This window comes from Canis aureus, chromosome 23 (genome assembly GCF_053574225.1).
Source record: "Canis aureus isolate CA01 chromosome 23, VMU_Caureus_v.1.0, whole genome shotgun sequence".
NCBI lineage: Eukaryota > Metazoa > Chordata > Mammalia > Carnivora > Canidae > Canis > Canis aureus.
Window position 1 is genome coordinate 30,710,118 of NC_135633.1, and position 23,173 is coordinate 30,733,290.

Below are 23,173 nucleotides of genomic sequence, written 5' to 3' on the forward strand. Positions count from 1 at the left end.
TTTTTTTTAAAGATTGTATTCATCCATTCATGAGGGACACAGAGAGAGAGAGAGAGAGGCAGAGGGAGAAACAGGCTCCACGCAGGGAGCCCGACGCGGGACTCTATCCCGGTTCTCCAGGATCCCAGCCAGGGCCGAAGGCAGCGCTAAACTGCTGAGCCACCCAGGCTGCCCTAATGAACATTTATCAAGCACCTACCTATGGTACTTATGTACCAAGTGCTAGTGACATAGCACCAAATAAAATCAAATCTCTGCTTTTAGGATCTTCATTCCAGTGAAAAGACAAAAATAAGTAACTATATAGGTCAGATAGTAATAAGTATGAGGGAGAAACTAAAGCAGCTTAAAGGTAAGGATACTAGGATAGGTGGGGTATTTTACACAGGATAATGAAAGGGAGTAGCAAATATACAGGCCATGAAGAGGAAGCATGTTTGAAAAATAGTATGGAAGTCTTATGTGGCTAGAGCAGAGTAAATAAAAAGAGAGTGTTACAAGATAATGTTGGAGAAAATGGCTTCTTTCCTTCCCAACACTTGCTCCGCCTCACTAATATGATTGGAAAAGGTCACCAACAACTTAATGCTAAAAGATATGGATGCATATCAGTTCTATTCTTCTTGGCTATCTCTCCACAACATTTGCTGTCAGTTCTTCAAAACGTTTTAGTACATACATTTTGAAACATACATAAAAGTAGAGATTATAAATCCTTCAGTTTCAACAGTTAACTCAGAGCCAATCATGTTCCATCTAGACTTTTTTTTTTTTTGGCAGATAAAGGTTTGTTTTATTGAATAACTGATCTGATTCATGCTGAGGCCACTATGTACAGACAAGAGAGAGGGAGTTTTATTTCTTGGTCTCTTCCTCCTTGGACAGAGTCTTGATGATTTCCTCCTTCTTGGCCTGGAGCCGCGCTCTTCACGGCGCTTGCGGGCCTCCTTGGTCTTAGATCTGCAGGCCTCAGCCTGGTCAGCCAGAAGCTTCTTGCGAGCCTTGTCTGCCTTCAGCTTGTGGATGTGTTCCATGAGAATCCGCTTGTTCTTGAACACGTTACCCTTCACTTTCAGGTACAGGCTATGATACATGTGGCGGTCAATCTTCTTAGATTCACGGTATCTTCTGAGCAGCCTGCGTAGAATTCTCATCCTCCTCATCCACGTTACCTTCTCAGGCATTCGAGCATTGGCAGTACCTTTTCTCTTACCAATGCCCATATGCCTGCCCTTCCGGCGGGCCAGAGCGTTTTTCCGGCACCGAGCTCGGGAATGGATAGTCACAGGCTTCCGGATTATCAGCCCATCTTTGATCAGTTTTCGTATCTGCTGACGGGAGTTTGCATTGGCGATTTCATTGGTCTCATTGGGGTCCAACCAGACCTTCTTTTTGCCACAACGGAGGACACTGGAGGCAAGCCTCTTCTGAAGCCTGAGCCGCAGCGCCGAAAGGTCATCTAGACTTTTACCCACTCCTCCCAGTTAGATTTTTCTGAAGCCAGCCAGAGAAACCATAGCATTTCATTGGGAAATATTTCAATTAATCAATAAGATTTTGTTTATTTATTTGAGAGAGAGAGAGAGAGAGAGAGACAGAGATAGCAAGAGAGAGCAAGGGTGGGGAGAAGAAGGAGAAGCAGGCTCCCTGTTAAACAGGGAGCCTGATGTGGGGCTCAATCCCAGGACCTTGGGATCATGACCTGAGCTGAAGACAGGTGCTTAACAGACTGAGCCACACAGGTGCCATCCCCATAACTATATTTTTAAAGAGGATTCCTTATTTTTAAAAAAACCCACAAAACCAATATCATGCCTAAAAATTAGTAATTGCTTAATACCAAATATCCTGTATGTACTCATATTTCTCTGACTCAAAAAGTTTGTTTTGCAGCAATATGTTCCTTAAGTATCTCTTAATATTGGAGCCCCTGGGTGACTCAGTCGGTTAAACATCTACCTTCAGCTCAGGTCATGATCCTGCAGTCCTGGGATCAAGCCCTGCATCAGGCTCCCTGCTCTCTACTCAGTCTGTTTCTCCTCCTCCCTCTGTTCACGCTCTCTCTCTTGCTCACTCTCTCTCAAATAAATAAAATCCTTAAAAAAGGATATCTTCTAATATGTAAAAATCACTGTATATCTCATATTTCTCTCCATACAATTTCTTCCCTATACATCCTATAATGGTAGTTAGATTTAGAGGTTTGATCAGATTCATGTTCACATCTTTTTCATTTTTTTAATGATTTTATTTATTAATGAGAGACAGAGAAAGAGAGACAGAGAGAGAGAGAGACAGACAGACAGACTGGCAGAGACACAGGCAGAGGGAGAAGCAGGCACCACGCAGGGAGCCTGATGTGGGACTCGATCCCGGGACTCCAGAATCACGCCCTGGGCTGAAGGCAGGTGCTAAACCACTGAGCCACCCAGGGATCCCCTCAAATCTTTTTTTAACTTTTCTTTAAGATTTTATTTATTTATTTATTTATTTATTTATTTATTTATTTATTCAGAGACACAGAGATTGAAAGAGAGGCAGAGACACAGGCAGAAGGAGAAGCAGGCTCCACACAAGGAGCCCGATGTAGGACTCGATCCCGGGTCTCCAGGATCACACCCTGGGCCGAATGGCGACACCAAACCTCCGAGCCACCAGGGCTGCCCCAAATCTTTTTTTTTTAACAAGACCACTTCAAGTGGTATGATGTACTTCCCTTAGGAACTATATGTCTGTTTCTCTTTGGTTGAGGTTCATAACCACTGGTGATCACTGCCTAGATCTACTAATTCACTAAAGTTGTAAAACAATGATACACAAACCTACCATTCTTCTTTATTAACTGGAATACTTTCATAAAAAGAAACTTCTCCTTATCAACTAGCTGGTTATCATGAAGTTCAGTTTGTATAGGAAAAGAAAGGATTAATGCTTGATTCCTTAATTTACCAGTTTCCAAAATAAGAAGTTGATTACCAAGCATCTTCCAAAGACAACTAATGCAGTGTTTTAAGTATCATTACAAAATCATGAATTTAAACATATTTGCAGTTATAGTCCTTAATGATGTGTCTATAATAATGTATTATAACCCTTAATGATGTGTCTCCTGGGTCTTCCTGATATGATCCTAGAGGTCTTTGATAGCTAATAATTGCTTTCTATATGACAAGGTGGTATAAGCTCACTTTGTTAAATTTCCTGCACTAGAACTGGAATCAGCCATTTCTCTTAGGTATTTTGGTACCTTTTAGTGGAAATGAGATCTCCAAAGCATTGTTTTAAGTCAGGTTTACTGACGTATAGTTTTCATTCTGTAAAACTCATCCTTCTCAGTGAACAACTTCCATAAGCTTAACAAAGCCATTTGGTTACATAACCATCATTTCAATCAAGATATAAAACACTCCCATCACCAAACTCTTCCCTAGGGTCCCTCTGTAGTCTAACCCTTGCCCACAGTCCCTGGCAACTAGATATATTTTCTGCTACAATTTTACCTTTCCCATGGCAGTCCGGGTGGCTCAGCAGTTTAGCGCTGCCTTCAGTCCAGGGCATGATCCTGGAGACCCGGGATCGAGTCCCACATCGGGCTCCCTGCATGGGGCCTGCTTCTCCCTCTGCCTGTGTCTCTGCCTCTCTCTCTGTGTGTCTCTTATGAATAAATAAATAAATAAAATCTTTAAAAAGAATTTTTTTATCTTTCCCAAAAGGTCATATAAAGGGAATCATGGCTGGCTACTTTTACCTAGCATAATGCATGTGAGACTCACCCAAGTTGTTACATGTTATCAGCAACTCATTCCTTTTTATTATTCAGTAGTACTGCATTGTATACATTACCGTTTACTTACCCATCCCCCAACTCAAAGATTTGTGCTGTTTTCAGTTTGGGACTATTTTAAGTAAAGCCACAATAAACATTGGCATACGGGCCTTTGCGTGGACATAAATTTTCAGTTCTCCTTCGGAAATGCTTCAGAGTGGCAATACAGTATCAAATGGTAAATTTATGCTTAACTTCATAAAAAACTTCCAAAGTGACGGTATCATTTTGCATTCCCATCAGCAGTGGACGAGGGTGCCAGATGCTTTCATAATTGGGTGATTTGCTTTTTTATTACTGAATTTTGAGAATTCTTTCTATATTCTTTATCAGATATGTGTTTTGCAAATATCTTCTCCCAGTCTGCGGTATGTCCTCACATCACCTTTCCTCTATGCATGTTTCTGTATCCAAGTCCATCTGCCCCTTTAGCGCACAGTTTATACATTAAAGGCATTATATATGTTTGATTTGATCCTATCATCTCTATTGTGGTAAAATACACACAACATAAAATTTACCATTTTAAGTCAATGTACATCTTAAGTATACAGTTCGATGGCATTAAATACATTTACATTGTGCTGTTTTTATAATTACTTTAAATCATATTTTTGGAGATACTTTAAGAGCATCTTGAAGTATCTTGAAGAGCTTTTAAATTTTGATAAAGTCCAATTTATCTAGTTATTTCTCTTATGGGTTAAGTTTTGGTGTCATGTCTAAGAAATCTTTGTCTAATCCAAGGTCACAAATATTTTCTCCTAAAAGTTTTATAGTATTAAGTTTACTTAATACATGAAGCAAATCAAACTAAAAATTTTAAAGGAATGCATCTGCATCCACACAGCAAAATCTAAGAATCAGAGATTCTTCTCCAAAGCTAGGTTGGAGATTATGACTTCTTTATTCTCCAGGAACCCTCTTTCAGCCTGCAAGTCTCTCAATTCTTCTCTGTATAATTACCCAGGCCAACTCCTTAAATAAATACATCTGACTCCGTTTTTGCTGTTTAGGAACCTCATTTGGCTTCCCCACACCTCTTGGACAAAGCTCAGGCTCCCCAGCACAGCACACGAGGTCCTTCATAATCAGTTCTTTGCTCATTTCTCCCTCAGAGCCATGTGAACTTCTCAACATCTCTGTCTATGCTGTGCCATTTCTGCCCTCCCAGCCTTCATCTGTGGCTACATGATAGCACTCTAGCCAGAATGTCATTCCTTAGCTTACTTACTTTTGATACGATCTTGTAATTACTGGTTTATACTGCTGCCTTCTCTAAAAATTGTGAGCAAATCAGAGGTAACAACTAGTTGTCCTTAGAACCTAGTGCAGAAGCTGGCTCTGCAAAAAAGTCAGTAATGTTTCTTGAATGACTGTATACATATTATGAACTACTATCGTGCTAAGCATTTTACATGAATCTCTTTCAATTCTTAAAAGAAACATATGAATATGTAGAATTATCCTCACTTTATACATGAGAAAACCAAGGACCGGTGGGAATTAATAATATGTTTGAAGTCACAAAGCTGGTGGACACCCTAAGTAACATGCAGGTGCTCTTCCCTTAATAGGATTTTCAAAGCTCTACATGAGAGCTCCAGCCTAATCTCATGCTACACACTAGCTCTTTGTTACCACTAGGCTCTCTTTGGTCCCTCTATTGTGCCATGCTTCCTTCCACCTACCACAGTTTCTACACTTGCTGCTGCCCTGCCTGGAATATTCCTATACTCCATATTCCCAACTCTTCTCTGCCAAGTTAGGGTCTAATTTCTTCCTCAGAGATCAGGTTCAGAAACACTCCCTGATTTGCTACACCCCGTTAGCCTCCAAAGACTAAGTGCTTCCATAACATATGCCCACTGGACCTCACTCCTTTCTGTCCTGTGCTCCTTACTCGGATGATTATACCTCTATTTGTGTCATATTTGTCTATCTCCCTCATATCTAAATTATAAGGTCCACAAGAGCAGCAGCGCCAAGGTTTTTGCTCACTATTGTATCCTCCTTGGCACAGTGCCTGGCAAATAATAGGTGGTCCATAAATACTAACAAACACACACACAAACAAAAAATCCAGGTAAAAAGGTCAGGGACCAAAGACTGGGACTGACAACCATTAGATACGTTTCCCATATAGCAAATCGCCACCACTGATAGAAGGCAGCTCTATTAATGTATTGGAAAAACAAATTCAAAGTAGTAAGAAAACAATTTTGACTATGCTAAGAAATTCCTAGTTATACAGTTGACCTGTGCAGATTTATTTTAGAACATGTTACTAAGCATCCAATACGCATTAGTTACCACATCAAAGGAGTATGATAAAGGGTATAACATGGTCACTCTCTTTAGGTAGCTCATAATCACATCAAGGAGAAGGAGTTAGATAAAATCTGCCAATAGCAATAAAATGTGAAAACTATAGTCATAGATACTTAAGCATGCTTGTGGCCCTGTGAACAATTCTGTACATCAAAACATACCTCAGAACAGAGCTCAGATATTTAGCAAACATTTCCTGAGCATCTACCTGTATCAGACACTACAAGGCACAAGAAATTTTAAAAAAAATGAAAGAAGCCAGGATCCTGTAAAGCTCTTAGTCTTGTGAAATAAAGAATTCAAAAATCAACAACCATCTTGATATATGCTAGACACAGGGTGACACATGAAGACAGAGGAGTTCTACTTAACCCACCTAGGATGGAGTTACTTAGGAAATATGCTGCCTCATATAGATCTGAGGATAAGCAAAGTCTATGAGGTAAAAAGTGGCAGTTTTTGCAGGCTGAAGGGAAAAACAGTGAAAGAAAAATGGTGAGGAAAAGCATGATGATTAAGGGAGTGACTCTGATATCAAGTTCAAGAGGAGGAATGGTGGGAAAGAATGCAAAAAGGAAAGGCAGGGCTAGGCAGCAAGCCCACCCACAGAGAACAATGCACAGAATGCAAACTTGTCTTCCTAGGAAAAAAATAAATGAAAAATTATAAATACAGACTTATAATTCAGGAAAAATTCTACCAGCAGTGCTAAGATAAGCAGCTGAGGAAATTGATAGGGAACTTCAAAATCAAAGCACCCAATCTGTTTTTTGAAGTATGGAGCAGAAATCTGTAATAAGTGCTAATGACTAAACACCCAATAGCTATCCTTTTCACAATATCTGACAAAACAAAACCAACAGAAACAAGAAAGAAACCCAGAGGCCAAATCTCATTTATTAATATTCTGAAAAATGTCGGGACTCACAAATAAATTCCAAATACTTTAGAAAAATAATTCAAGAACCACAAAGAGTTGTACAGCCTGGGAGGCAAATTTGTGTTCATATCCTGGCACAGCCACTTACCAGCAATGTGACCACAAACAAATTACTTTGTTCTTTGTAAAACTCTAGGGTTGAATGAGTTGATTCCCTAAGATCTATTCCTGCTGTAACATCCTACGATTCACTAGAAGCAGTAAATCAAATCAAAGGCTGAAAATAATTCTTCATTATTTAGTCCCCTGCCTTATCTATAACCACTTCTCTTCACATCACTTCAGCTCTATGCTGCTATTACAATGAATTTCTTTTAATTCCTTAAATGCATCATACTCACTCTTACCTCTGGATCCACAGACACTGCTCCCTCTGGTGCCCTTCTACCCTACCATCAGTGCCATTCCTTCCTAAGAAAAGGAACTCCCCAAGTTTTCCTCCTCCAAGTGTTCACTATAGCATTCCTTCCTCCCTTCCCATCTCCCAACCTTACCTCAGGCAACCCTGTCCTTTCCTGATCACAACAATACTGAGCTTTGAGTTTCCTGTTTAACAGTAAGTCTCCTCCACCTTGGTGGAGTTGTGCGATCGTGCTGCTCATACACTATTGCATCACTAGTACCTAGCACAATGCTTGGTTTAAATATTTACTTACTTATTTATTTGAGAGAGAAAGAGAGAGAGAGAGAGAGAGAGAGAACTTGTGTATGGGCATGCAGTGAAAGGGGGCAGAAGGAGAGACAGTCTGCATGTTGAGCACAGAGCCTGACGCAGGGCTCATAACCCTGAGATCACTACCTGAGCTAAAATCAAGAATTAGATGTCCAACCGACTGCCACCATGGCACCCCATAATGCCTGGTTTAAAAATAAAGTGGCTCTCAGGAAGTACTGATGAAGAAATGAGTAACAAACTATGAAGACTCACCTCTAACACAGCCAGGACAGTATCAAGCTGATCCTCTCGGAGAGTGATATTATTAGAAATTTTTCTCATGGTGTGTATGGACTGCAGACGTACTTCCTCAATTTCATCATTAAACATGTCAACCAGGAAATCAAGGCACTTCTCCGCAAAAGAAGGTGAAGATTGGGCCAGCATGCAGAGAGCCTCCACAGCAGCAATGCGGACCTCTAAACACAGGGAACAAATAACACTGCATATCAGGTTAAGAGCCATAGGACAAATCCAAAAATTCCTTTTCATTCAGGTTTGTCTTTTGCTCTCTACTCCTCTTAGTTAACAAAGTCTTTCTGGGAGATCTCCTCCATGCCCACATATTCACCTATCATCTTCACACTGACCTAAGAACAAAGACTTTGGTGTCACAGGGACTAAGATTTACAACCTGAGTCGCAGACATGTGATCAAGTCACACATCTATCTCTATTATCTGAATTTCTTGATAACTAAGTTCTTATATACCCCAGTCCTCCAACCACTGTACTCCATTCAGTACTTTTTTAAAAAGCAGATTTTAAATAATTAAGATTAAAACAGACTAGATATTATTTTCTCATCTTAGAAATAAGATTCAGCAAAGTGAATTAAGTGGCCTTAAGGTGAGTGAGAGCGGAGATAAGACTAGTATCTAGGTCTGCTCATTCTAGACTATCATTATATAGTGGTTAAGGATACAAGCTTTAGAATGATAAAGGTCTCACAGTAAGTTGTGAAGAGTAATTCCTCCACTAACTTGAAGGGTGATCTTGATTAAGTAACTTAACTTCCTAGCACCTCAATTTTTTCACCTTGAACAGGGATAATACTCATTTCCTTACAGAGTAGTTAGGAGGACTAAATGACATAATGTAGGTAAAGCATGTAGTACAGTGCCTGGCATATGTTAAAAACCCAGTAGATGTTAGGTACAGCATAGGTATCCATCTCACAAGCACCTTGAAAACAGAGGCATGTCTTCTACCTCTTTATGGCCTGAACATATATAACAGTAAAGTCACTGATCCAGAAAGCCCTTCATTTGTTCACTAGTAATGTTTCCTGAATGTGTACTACAAGCCAGGCCCTGTGCTAAGTGCCTTGATACAAAGATGAGAGGTGAGTAAACTACAGACAATGCTCACAAGACTTCCATATGTGCTTGTTTTGTTCCCGTGGTTCCCACATGGTTCTGTAACAAAATGTATAGTTTCAAAAAAGAAAGAAAACCCACTCAAACTGTGGTTAAAACTCACGAATATAATTTGTTTTTTGTATAAGAAAGGTTTTATAGATACTTTAAAAGCAGAGTTACTACATTATAGGGTGATGACTCAGAATTTTCTTGGTTGTGATGAATTCTTCCTTTCATCAGAAGGAAAGGATTTGCTACATTTCATAATCATGTAATTTAAACATGAAATTGCTAATAATTACAAAGAAAGCCAGAGATGGACCGAAATGTGTTAAATGTTGGCTCTTCTGCCTAGGGCTTCTGCCCATTATACCACACTAACTCATACGTAACTCTTGCAAGTCCACAAAGCAAATCACAGGGACACTTCTGATCAGCATGAGATGATCAGTACGGACGTGAGCTGATGCAATTCCAAGCGGAAGCAAAGAAACTTGGTGTTTCACTTTGTATGTGTAGTCTGGTAAATTAACTATTTCTACTGGACTCTTGGGAATGTTGAAAATGTATTACGGTCTCCTTAAAGGGTCCAGGGCAGAGAAAAGGAATCAGCTATGCCAGAGGGGAGGAAAAGGATCCTCTGGTGCCTTATCATATGTAATCAGATCCTGGCTTTGCAATTTGCTAAGTATGTGTTTAGTACTGAAGACATAAAGATGAGCAAGAAAGAGACGGTCTCCCAGTGCCTACAGAAAAGAATAGTTAATTGTATTACAAAGCGATGAGTGGTACAATGAAAAACACAGGGAGTATAAGAATATGCAGAAGAGGTATGCAGCCCACTAAACAGGTTCAGAGGCAGCTTTCTGGAACAAGTGACCTCTAAAACAATACCTAGAGGAGTTGCTAAGCCAAAAGAAAGGAAAAAGGTCTTTCTAAGTAGAGAAATCGTATATACAAAGAGAGGGAGAACATGGAACAACTACAGAACTATAAGTATGTGTGATACTAAAGTCCACAGCTAATGAAATAAGGCTCCATTTCATTCCCAGCAATGTGTCCCAGAATTTTAGAAATATGATAAAATTAGAAAGCTGCCATACCTGATCCTGGTTATGATCTATTTGCTTTCCAAAGTTAAGTTCCCTTGACTAATGCTTAGTGACAAACTGGGGCACCTGGATGGAGAGTCTGACTCTTGGTTTCGACTCAGGTCACAGTCTCAGGGTCGTGAAATGGAGCACCAAGTTGAGTTCCATGCAGTGTCCGCTTGGGATTCTCTCCCTCTCCTTCCTCCTCTGCCCCACCCTCCACTCATGTTCTCTCTCTCAAGTAAATAAAATAAAATCTTAAAACCATTAGTGACAAACATATGTAGAACTAAATGAAATAAACATTAATGGTGACAAAATTCAACTGTAAAACTAAACAAAGCAAAAATGCTAGTAGAAACTAAATAAAACAGTTTCATTAGTCGTCTTAGGATAAAATGGCTATTAAAACTGGACTTCCTTATTACGAAATCCATTTAAAGTATAATTCATGTATCAAGTTCACAAAGAACAAAAAAGCACAGGTTGCTTTAACTAATTTCTACATTCAAGTTTCATCCATTATCCAAAGTACACTGAAAGATGAAACCTTTCATAAACTGAAATGATGTAAAGCAGAGTATAAACAATGTAAAGCAGAGTATCCTCCACTTTGTAGAAGTTCACGTTGTGTCACCTTTTACAAAAGATTTACATGGTTATAGTGACAACTTTTTTCCATAAAAACGAAAGTACTCCTTGGATTTCTTTTGGTTAACAAAAACAGGTACTAATATAGGTCTTTCATAAAACCAAAGTGGCATAATGCAAACTTTAAGAAAGTGGGGAAGATACCCACTCATGAAAACCATATGCAAACTAGATAAGGTAACCCAATTCTTGTATCTTTTAACAGAAAACTGTCTTTCAAAAGTAATTTTCTTGCCCTTCTAAGAAGTTATATTCTGAGGTAATTTTTTATAGGCATTTTAAAGACCTGAGTTCTAATCCTCTGATACAAATCTACTTTAAAATCTGGACAATCAACATTAACTCTCCTGGTCTGTTACAATTAGTGAAAATTTCACTAAAATTAGTGAAGAGACGGTTATAGTCAACCATCTCAAAGCAATGACATTCTTTTTTTTTTTTCTTTTGCAATGACATTCTTTATGTGAGAGAGATAGCATCATATTATGGAAATTACAAGGGCTTTGCAGAACTTCTATTTTGTTTACGATGGCCATTAACAAGGACTAGACTTATCTTTTTATATGAAACAACTAGAAACAGAAATAAAAATCAGAAACAACAGTATTCAACACACTAGACATCAATAAAGGGTAGTGATCCCTGAGAGACAGGAAATAAATGAAGTGGGCTCTAGAATTATACCAGTTTATCATCTGGAAAGAATTTCCAGATTCTAGATATCCCTGAGTTGAGAAGATAGAGCTGGGAGTCTGGAAAGGCCAATGTGGATAGAGTTCATAAGGCAAAGTACCAGAAAGGACAGAACTACAGAGAGAAAGAACACTTTGGAGATCTGCAGAGCATCTTCCTCAAGTTATCAGCTGAGTTCTGATTTACAAAGAAATTGCAGTCTGAGAAAGAACCACTAAGAACTAGAGGGAACAATCTCCAAAGCTCACAAATGGTCTACCATTGTTTCTTCAGAAGAGTTTGTTTATCAGCCACTAGAAAGGATGAATAACCACCATTTGCTTTGACGCGGGTATTATGGAGGGTATTATGTTGACTGAAGTAAGTGAATCGGAGAAGGACAATCATTATATGATTTCACTCATATGGGGAATAAAAGAAATAGTAAAAGAGATTATAGGGGAAAGGAGGGAAAATGAGTAGGAAAAATTAGAGAGGGTGACAAAACATGAGAGACTCCTAACTCTGGGAAGCAGACAAGGGGTAGTAGAAGGGGAGGCGGGCAGGGGGATGGGGTGACTAGGTGATGGGTACTGAGGAGGACACTTGACAGGATGAGCCCTGGGCATTATACTATATGTTGGCAAATCAAACTTCAATAAAACAAAAATATAGGGCAGCCCGGGTAGTTCAGCGGTTTAGTGCCGCCTTCACCCCAGGGCCTGATCCTGGAGACCTGGAATCGAGTCCCACATCAGGCTCCCTGCATGGAGTCTGCTTCTCCCTCTGCCTGTTTCTCTCTCTCTCTCTCTGTGTCTTTCATGAATAAATAAATAAAATCTTTCAAACAAAACAAAACAAAAAATATATATATATATAAAGAGAGATGGGTACTAAAAATAAAAAGAAGAGCTTGAGGTGGGAGAAAAATAAGCCCTAGATGAAGTGCTGCTTCAATTCCCTTTAACAAAGCTTAAAACTAAGACCCAAAATAAATGCAACCCAGAACAAAGCTCAAGAATATTTATAGGGGGCAGCCCCGGTGGCGCAGTGGTTTAGCGCCGCCTGCAGCCCAGGGCGTGGTCCTGGAGACCCTGGATCAAGTCCCATGTCAGGCTCTCTGCATGGAGCCTGCTTCTCCCTCTGCCTGTGTCTCTGCCTCTCTCTCTCTCTCTCTGTGTGTCTCTATGAATAAATAAATAAAACCTTTTAAAAAAAAGAATATTTATAGGAATATAAGAATATTCATTACCCAACACAGTAAAATTCACAATGGCTGGCATCCAACTGAAAATTACTAGGCATGCATTTCTGAAGTAGGAAAATATCCGTAACAAGGAGAAAAATCAATCAATCAAAACCAACACAGAAATCACACAAACAATAGATCTAGTAGACAAAAACAACAGACCTAGTAAACAAAAATATTAGCATAGTTATTATAAATGCATTCTCTGTTGACAAAGTTAAAGAAAAGATCAAGCAGATTAAGCAGATACATGGGAGATACTAAACAAACTCAAATTCTAGTTGAATTTATATGAATGAAAAATATTATGTCTAAGATGAAAAATATACTAGATGGGATTAAAATCAGATTACACATGGCAGAAGAAAAGATAAGTGAACTCCAAGACAAAGCAATAAATATCCCAAATGAAACAAGAAAGAAAAGACAAGATAAAAATAGGGATGGAGGGGTGCCTGGATGGCTCAGTCAATTAGGTGTCTGACTCCTGGTTTCCGCTCAGGTCATGATCTCAGGATTGTAATATTGAGCCCTGCATTGGGATCCATGCTGGACACAAAGCCTGCTTAAAACTCTCTCTCTCCTCCTGCCCCTCCTCCCACTACTTCTCTTCAAAGGGGGCCAGGGTGTGGGGCACCAATGAGCTACAGGACAACCTGTAGTAGTCCACTGTATGTGTGACTGGAGTCACCAAAGGAATATGGGACAGAAAAATATATGAAGAAATAATAGCAAAAGATTTTCTAATCTGATAGAAAATTATAAACCCACAGATCTAAGAAGCAACAAACTTCAAGCATAAGAAGCATGAAGCAATGACACCAAAACACACCACAATTAAACTATTTAAAACCAGTGACAAAGAGAAAATTCTAAAAGCAACTAGAGATAAAGAACATGTAGTGTATGTATACAATAGAATATTACTCAACCATCAAAAAGAATGAAATCCTGTCATTTGCTACAATATAGATGGAACTAGAGTGTATTACACTAAGTGAAAGGAGTCAGTCAGGGAAAAACATATACCGTATGATTTATATATGGAATTTAAAAAACAAAACTCAAAAAAAAAAAAAAACTCATGGAACATAGAGGAAGGGAAGGAAAAATAAAAATAAAAACAGGGAGGCAAACCATAAGAGACTCTTGACTATAGGGAACAAACTGAGCATTGCAAGAGGGGAGGTGAGTGAAGGGTAATTGGGTAATAGTCATTAAGGAGGGCACTTGATGTAATGAGCAGTGGGTGTTATATACGACTGATGAATCACTAAATTCTACCCCTGAAATAATAATAAACTGTATGTTAACTAATTTGAATTTAAAACTTTTTTAAAAAGCAACTATAGGGGGCAGCCCTGATGGCTCAGTGGTTTAACGCTGCCTTTAGTCCAGGGCGTGATCCTGGAGACCCAGGATGGAGTCCCAGGTCAGGCTTCCTGCGGGGAACCTGCTTCTCCCTCTGCTGTGTCTCTGCCTCTGTGTGTGTGTGTGTGTCTCTCATGAATAAATAAATAAAATCTTTAAAAAAAAAAAAAAAAGGCAACTATAGGGGATGCATGGGTGGCTTAGCAGTCAAGCATCTGCCTTTGTTTGGCTCAGGGCGTGATCCTGGAGTCCTAGGATCGAGTTCCACATCGTGCTCCCTGCGTGGAGCCTGCTTCTCCCTCTGCCTGTGTCTCTGCCTCTCTGTGTCTCTCATGAATAAATAAATAAAATCTTGAAAAAAAAAAAAAGCAGCTATACAAAACATATACAGAAGAACAAAAAAATGGCAGCAGACTTGTCAACAATGCAAATTGGAAAATTGTGGAACACCTAGTAAGACTGGAAAAAACAAAAACAAAAACAAAAACCCACCCTATTAAACTAGAATTCAATTTCCAGTGAAATTATCTTTCAAAAATGAAGGTGAGAGGCTCCTGAGTGGCTCAGTGGGTTGACTGTCAGATTCTTGGTTTTGTCTCAGGTTCATAATCTCAGGGTTGTGAGACAGCCCCGCATCCCCTCTGTTCACACTTTTTCTCATAAATAGATAGATAGATAGATAGATAGATAGATAGATAGATAGATAGATAAAATACATACTTTCTTTAAAAAAAAAATGAAGGTGAAAGAAAGTCATTAGTCATAATATAAAGGCTTTGAGGTCAAACATATCTGAGCTCAAATCTTGCGGCTGTCTCGTACCAGCTAGGTGACCAATAACAAGTTATTATTATTGGTATAAATAATATCAATTTGTACTGCCAATTATTAAGTGCTTACTATAAGTGGGTCACGTATTATGCCAAGTATTTTGTGTCTATATAATCTCATTTAATTCTTGCAATTCAGAAACATTTATTATTAATCTTGTTTTATGTAAATGCTGGAACCTAGATGGACTGAACCCAAAGTCCATGCTCTTAACCACTGTATTATACCACCTGGGCCTCAATCTTCTGTTCTTGAAATTAAGTAACAGTAGGTATTTCATAGAATGACCGTGAAAACTAAAAGAGACACTACACGTATATTAACCAGTATAACGCCTGATACACGGCAGGCACTCAGTAAATGGGCACTGCTATTAGTATGCAGTCATACTTACCATACATCTCATCTTCCAATCCATGAACAAAGGCTCCACAAGCTCCTGACTCAATCAAGTTCACAGCTCCTGTATCTATTTCTTCTTTGGGTGCATCATCTCCCCATTTTCTGCCACTGGAAAACTCTCCTGAGCTGTAAAGTTCCTTGGCACGTTCATGTGCAGTGCGTTTTCTCTGTAGAGGACAATGACAATTACCATTTGCAAGGGGTTCATGAGGGAACACAAAAACGTATTCTGAGAACACAGGAAAGTAGGAAATAAGACTGCTCTCTGAGAATTACATTTTCAAAAAAAGTATTCAACTGATCAGAGCAGAGAAATGCAAATTCAGTGTAAAGTAAGACCAAAGGTTCACAGGTCTGTCAGAGCTGATATTAATCTTATTAAAGATAATAAAAGAATGCACCGATCAGACAGGTAGTTTATGTTTGCCGTTGCAACACAGGAAAGGGAGAACCAGAGAGGTAAAGAATAGCAGTGTCCCTCTAGCACTATCCTGGCAGATAATTAACTAGCCCTAGAAAAGAATTTTTTTAGTCCCAGTAGAAGTAAGTCTGAATTTGGTAATACTTGTGCTCTATTTGAGTAACACTGCACTCACTATGCAAGATGATATTCTTTATATGATTTATAATGGTGGAAAAATGGGAGAATCTAAATATAGAAGACAGGGCTAAGAAATTGTCACATCTACTTAAGGTATTACACAATCAGTAAAAATACTAAGTATTAAAGTTGACTATATGAAAAAAGGCATACAATACAGTGATAAATGTAAAAACTAGACTGCACACTTATCTAAATACAATGATTTATTTATGTTTAAAACATGCATAAGAGCATGACAAAAGTCAATGTGTAGAGTAGTGGGAATATAAGTAAAATGTTTTCCTTTTCCTTCTATTTATCAAAGATTCTGTAATTCTTTATTATCACTTTTGTAATTTAAAAATTAAGATAGGGGCAGCCCTGGTGGCTCAGCAGTTTAGCGCCACCTTCAGCCTAGTGTGATCCTGGAGACCAGGGATCGAGTCCCGCGTCAGGCTCCCTGCGTGGAACCTGCTTCTCCCTCTGCTTGTGTCTCTGCCTCTCTCTCTCTCTGTGTCTCTCATGAATAAATAAAAAATCTAGGGGCGCCTGGGTGGCTCAGCGGTTTGGTGCCTGCCTTTGGCGCAGAGCATGATCCTAGAGTCTCAGGATCGAGTCCCACGTCGAGCTCCCTGCATGGAGGCTGCTTCTCCGTCTGCCTATGTCTCTGCCTCTCTCTGTGTCTCTCATGAATAAATAAATAAAATCTTTAAAAAAATAAAATAAATAAAATAAATAAATAAAAATAAAAAATCTAAAAATTTAATAAATAAATAAATAAATAATAAAAATTAAGACAATGACATACTAACTCATATTTAGTCCTACAATTATATTAGAGAACATGGTCAAGGCTTAAAGGCATTCTATAAGAGGCACTTTGTTACTTTTCAGAAAAAGAATTTACTGATTCCTCCATGGAAATTGCTATAGAAATGGAATCCTAACATGTCATAAAATCTCACCTGGTCATAAATTCAGACCAGATCTTTGTAGTTTTTAGCAAACAGAAAGTTAATCTTGCCTCTGCTTTGTAAAATACACCTGTACAAAGTATTTCACTAAAATAATTTTAAATAAAATAATTTGAATTTAAATGACGTAATTTGTAATTTGATTTAAGTTACTAAGATTTTTTTTTTAAGATTTTATTTATTTATTCATGATAGACACACACAGAGAGAGGCAGAGACACAGGCAGGGGGAGAAGCAGGCTTCACACAGGGAGCCCGATCTGGGACACGACCCCGGGACTCCAGGATCACGACCTGGGCCGAAGGCGGCGCCAAACTGCTGAGCCATGCAGGGATCCCCCAAGTTAATAAGATTTTAAACTAAAATGTAATTTAGTCACCGAACATTTACTTAACAAATATATGGGCTGCAAAATTAAATCCACACAACTTCGAAGACAGCTATACTGACTGATACTGGTTACAGAAACCCAGTTTAAGCAACAAAGAATCCAAGTTACCCTGAGATCTGACATGAGCTTCTTGTCGAGTGTCTGCTCCAAGAAATGCGAACTGACTTGTTCCATTGAGCCCTGTAAAGACAAAGAATCCAGAGCAAATTTACCAACTTTTAAGACCTGAACATTATCTTAAAATTCAAAGTCTGAGGTCAGCTTACATGGATAAAGATAACATTATTCTTGGCAGTAAAGATGCTGACTGGTTCTCAATCACCAGCAAAATAATAAAAACATTAGTAGCAGCAGCTAGCAACTAAATAGAGCTTACTATGTGCCATACACTGTTTATACATATATTAACTAATTTAGTTCCGCTATGAAGTAAATACTATTAGTCCCATTTTATATATTGGGGGGGAGGAGAAAGTTAAAAAAAGAAGGCACAAAGAGGGTTAAGTAATTCATTCAAAGTCACAAAGAGTATAATTTACAGAGCTAGGCTATAGACCCAGGTTCCAGAATCCTTTGACTCAACTGCTACTTTCCACTGTCTCTCCATTCCTTTTTATTCTAGTCTTCCCATTCATTTGTTCATTCACTTATTCAATGAACAGATATTTATTTAGCAATCATTCAACTATATGCCTACAGTTACTAGGAACAGTAATACAAAAGAGAAGACGTCAATTCCACGAATCAATGACCTCACAGACTAGTGAGGAAAACTGACAAGTAAACAGATAATTGTATTATGGTATAAAATGGTATAATACAATTATATTATTCCCAACAAGTTTTCTATGGGAAACTCAGAGAACAAACTACAGTGTGGAGACAGGGGAATTGTCACAAGTGCAAATGCATAAAGAGAGAATGCCATGTGGGAAACATCCAGCAGTTCTGTTGATTGGATGCAGGATAGGGGTACCAAAAATGAAGCAGGATGGTTAGGGATGAGATCATAAAGGGCCTTTTTCATAACCCTTTATCGTATTTGTTATAGAACAAGTTTGCCATAATTTTGAATAACCAGATAATCTTTTCCCAAAAAGAGCTCAACACTGCATAAAGTATTTTAATTCTATTTTATTTTTATTTCTAACAATCCAATGAAGAATGGATCCTTATTATTATCCTTATTATTATCTCTTTTTTTTTTAGGTAATGTCTCCACCCAACATGGGGCTCAAACTCACAACGTCATGATCAAGAGTCATATGCTCTACCAACTGAGCCAGACAGGCACTCAAAATTATCCTTTTTTAGATGAGAAACAGGCTGAGAGATTTGGTATCTTGCTTATTTCAAATAGGGAGAAGCAAAGACTTACATCTTATAAACATCATCTTAGTGGCAATGTGGCTAATGGACCAGAAGGAATCAAAATGAAGCAGAGAGACAGGTTAGCAGGCTATTAGAGCAGGTCCAAGACATTCTTAAAGAATATACTGGCAACCTTCTCAAATTCCTAAGTTAGTGAATATGGAAATGCTTATAGAGGCTCAGACTTCTCCAATCACATTTTCCATAGAAAGTTACATGTTCTTTGGGCATATCCTTATTCAAGTTAATGCCTCTCCCACAACTCCAGGAGAGCAACTGTTGTGCTATTTTCATTTAAGTAGTTTCAAACCTACTTTTTCCTATTTCTACATGGTACAGTTGATGGCCTTCTTTGTTACATAGATCTGAACCATATCAAATCTAACATTCATGTTCTTAATCTAAATATCAGTTTTATGAATAAGAACTCTAAATTTTTAAGACCTCCTCAACTTTCTCTTTAGTTTGATCACCAGCATTAACAGCTGACCTTTTTAGGGGGCACTTTTTTTCTAATAAAGAATTAAGTTTTTGCTTCGTCTTTTAAGTAAACTCTATGCCCACCGTGGGGCTTGAATTCACAACCCTGAGATTAAGAGCCACAAGCTCTCTGAGCCAGCCAGGTATTCCAAGAATGAAGTTTTAATGACTTCACAGTGAACTACTCCAATCCCTAATCTCAATGGCCTCCACCAGTGCCTTTAGCTGAGTTCTCTCCCAATGCAGTAACAAAGATGGGGTACTATCCAAATTCTGGCTTCAAAAAATTACATATTATCATTTACAAAAATTTCCTTTGTTATCTGAGAATATGTGAAGCTTTCCATTTTAGTCCACAAATACCAAGAGCCCTATAACATCATAATCCCCTTGAAAAATGTTGAGACCTAAACTAGTACACATCCAGTGGAAACAGAGAAGGGAGAGATTCAGGAGATGTCAAGAAAAGAGTTGATGACTCACTGGTTATGGGACACAGAAAAAATTCCCAAATGCCTCTGGGTTTATAACTGGGTAAATGATGGCATCATTCATGAAAATACTGGAGGAGTAGACATGACCAAGAAGATGAATTTGTCATAAAGGACACCTCAAAAATCAGAAAAACATCTATATTTTTGTCTACTTTAACCAAGATAAATACATTCAGATAAATTCCCTTCAAATGTACTACTACTACTACTACTACTACTACTACTACTATTTCTTCTTAACAATTGTATTTATAACACTAAAAAAAAAAAATGATATTTAACAAACTAGGGTTGTCAAACCTACTTTCAAAGCAAAAATTGCTCACTACAGGCTCCTTAATAATAACATAGTCTACGCACTAGCCTAGCCTCTAGCTTCTACCTAATTTGGTGACAGAGAAAAGTACTCCACCCCAATACCAAAAAAAGAACTACCATGTGAGAGAGAAAACTGCCACTAAGACATCTGCATTTGCCCTGGGAAAGTAGCCCTATGGCTATGGACATAACAACCTATGATCTGTCTGAAAATATTATCATTTTTTAAGGTCAGACACTTCTGGAGTCTTATAAAAAGGTTTAACCCTTACTTGAATAGGAGAAATTAAACAAGAAGAAATCACTGAACTAAGGACTACATTCTAGATAGAACACCAATTACCATGATTAATTTCACAGTAATGTTATATTATGAATTGTTCCATGGAGCTGCATACTTGGCAATCAAATTTTTTTTGTAAGATTTTATTTATTTATTCATGAGAGAACGCACAGAGAGAGGCAGAAACATAGGGAGAGGGAGAAGCAGACTCCCTGCAGGGAGCCTGATGCAGGACTTGATCCCAGGATTCTGGGATCATGCCCCGAGCCAAAAGCAGATGCTCACCACTGAGCCACCCAGGTGTCCCGGCAATCAACTTTCTTTGCCTCAGTAGGAGTAATGGATAACTGAAAACCAACCTTTCACATGGTTTTGAATTTTCTGAAACAGTCTACATCTGAAAGTTTTCATCCTGCTAGAAGCCAAGGAAAATGGATACTATTTTTTGTGCAAGATGGACTTAAACCTAAACCCTTATCATTTCATTTCAGTTCTTTTTTTAATATTTTATTTACTTATTTTAGTGAGAGAAAGTGACAGAGTGTGTGTGTGCACAAGCAGGGGGAAAGGCAGAGGGAGAGGGAGAAGTAGGTTCCCCAAAGAGCACGGAGCCTGATGTGGGGCTCGATCCCAGGACCCTGAGATCATGACCTCAAAGGCAGATGCTTAACCAACTGAGCTACCCAACACCCCTTCATTTAAGTTCTTAAAGAATCTGGCTTCTGCTTTCCTCCCGAGCTTTATCTTGTTGCACATCCCCCACATTTAATATTATCCACCTCCCCAAACCAAGAAGTATTAAACTGCTTGTACTTTAGTATGATATTGTAGTTAGTGTAATATTAGTATGCAATGTAAGTGTACTCCGTCTGTACCTCTACTTATATTTTCTCCTTCCCTACTTATTTACCTAGCTATTTACCTAGTTAACTCATATTTATCCTTCAAAACTCAGTTCAGAATTCACCTCCTCCATGAAGCCTTTTATCATATGTTAAGAGCTCTTTCCTAGGAATAACAGGTGTTCCAGCTGACTGCTTATGTCAACCTACCAGACCTATCAACTCTTTTGAAGACAGAGATTATGCTCAATGTTGTTGACTTGATGAACATGTGGTTTGAAAACTATACCTGATGACAGTTTTGTCTACTCAAGTGTTGGAGTGGAGTAGTTTACCTCTTTGCTTACATAGTAGGACATTAACTGTACAACCACAGTTCTCAATGTGTAACTGGGTCATCACAAGGAAGAGATTCAACATGGATTTCAGATCATAAAGTGTCATTTACTATCTACGTAGTCTTTGATAAGTTACATCACTTTTCTAAACCTTATTTTGTTACTTAGAAAACAAACAGAATACCTACCTCCAAGAGTTTGAAAGAATTCAAAATTATCCACAAAAACTAAGTGTTTATAAGAGTATATATGTATATATATATGTGCATATTACTAAAAATGCCTAGCTTAGTAGGCTAGGGACTATCAATAATAACAATGATTATTATCAGTAAGACTAGACTGTTAATTACTTTTGAAGTACAGACCTAATTACTTATATAGTTTGGATCTGAAATCATTGAAATTAAAACATAAAGCACCTGACTCAAGTCAGAGTCATCTAAGTGGAAACCCTTTTAATTCATGTAATTCATTATTCATACAGCTTCACATAGATAAATCTCAGATCCTGTGGGATTCAAAAATGAAACATGAATGACCCTGCCTTAAGGATTACTCTTCTAAACTGCCTACTCAGAGGAAGAGGTATCACTGAACTATCTCTCTAAAACATCCCCCTCACACATAGACACACATTACAGATGCTTGATAAATGTTGAATGAAAGAATTTGATAATGACTGATTTATTCTGAATTTTAAAATATTCACCAACCAAAACAAAGCTTTAAAATGTGAATTCAAAACTAAAATCAGTAACAACTGGCTTAACTCTGTATTTTATCATGGACAAACAACATGATCTATAAGCAGGAAATACTGAAACCAACCAAATTCCTTATTATTATTCTATGAAAATGCTCCACACAAGTTTCAGCAGTTACCCCATAAATACTGGTCTTAAGAATAGGGTTATCACTGGATCTGAGTCCACACAATTGGGTCCAAAGTATTTAGCCAACAATCTACCAAGATTGTAGACTGGTAGAGATGAGGGCCATCAAAAGGGAAGTAAGTATCCAAAAAAGAATTTCAGATTTTCTCACTCTGACATTTACATGCATTTTTATAATATATATACATACTATAACCACTCCCAAAACCCCATGCTCAGTATAGTATTTTACAATTTATAAATATTTCCATAGAAAGTATCACATTTGGGAATCATGACAAGTCTATGAGGTAAACATGAGAGAATATTAACAGATGAGGAAACTTAACAGATGAGGAAACAGACTAAGATCAACTAACATCTCCAAGATAACACAGTTAAAGAATAAGGTGAGTAATAATACACCAACACTTCTTCTTCCGTAAGATAGTTCTATCTCTGAAAAGTTTGTTTTGGCTTGTTTTTTTACAAAGGTACCATGAGTCACCAAAGGCAAAATAGTAGGACAGTATCAGGCTAAAAGTCAGGAGATTAGGACCTGAAATGCATTCTACAACTTTGTATCTGTATAGGTTGGGTAATTTACTTAACATCTCAGAGCCTCAGTTTTCTCACCCAGAAAATAGGAGTAACATCAATTATCTTGCTGGTTACTATGAAGAGTAAATGAGATAATGAAAATGGCCTGAGAGCAAACGATCTAGGCCATAACAGATGCTTAGTAAAGCAACTATTTTTATTATATTCTCCATTTTCTTTAGGC

The 23,173-nt window shown here is 38.1% G+C and overlaps 1 protein-coding gene and 1 pseudogene across 2 annotated transcripts in view; both read right to left on the minus strand.

Moving 5' to 3' along the window:
- INTS4 (integrator complex subunit 4) overlaps positions 1 to 23,173 on the minus strand; it is a 111,239-nt gene that overhangs the window by 34,624 nt on the left and 53,442 nt on the right. For both annotated transcript variants that reach the window (XM_077867176.1, XM_077867177.1), the window contains exons 9-11: positions 17,497 to 17,568; positions 15,432 to 15,606; positions 8,026 to 8,231 (exon numbers count right to left, since the gene is read on the minus strand). In XM_077867176.1, coding sequence (XP_077723302.1) covers positions 8,026 to 8,231; positions 15,432 to 15,606; positions 17,497 to 17,568 — 453 coding nt within the window. The remainder of the gene's footprint in view (positions 1 to 8,025; positions 8,232 to 15,431; positions 15,607 to 17,496; positions 17,569 to 23,173) is intronic.
- On the minus strand, positions 763 to 3,858 carry LOC144295543 (large ribosomal subunit protein eL19 pseudogene; annotated as a pseudogene).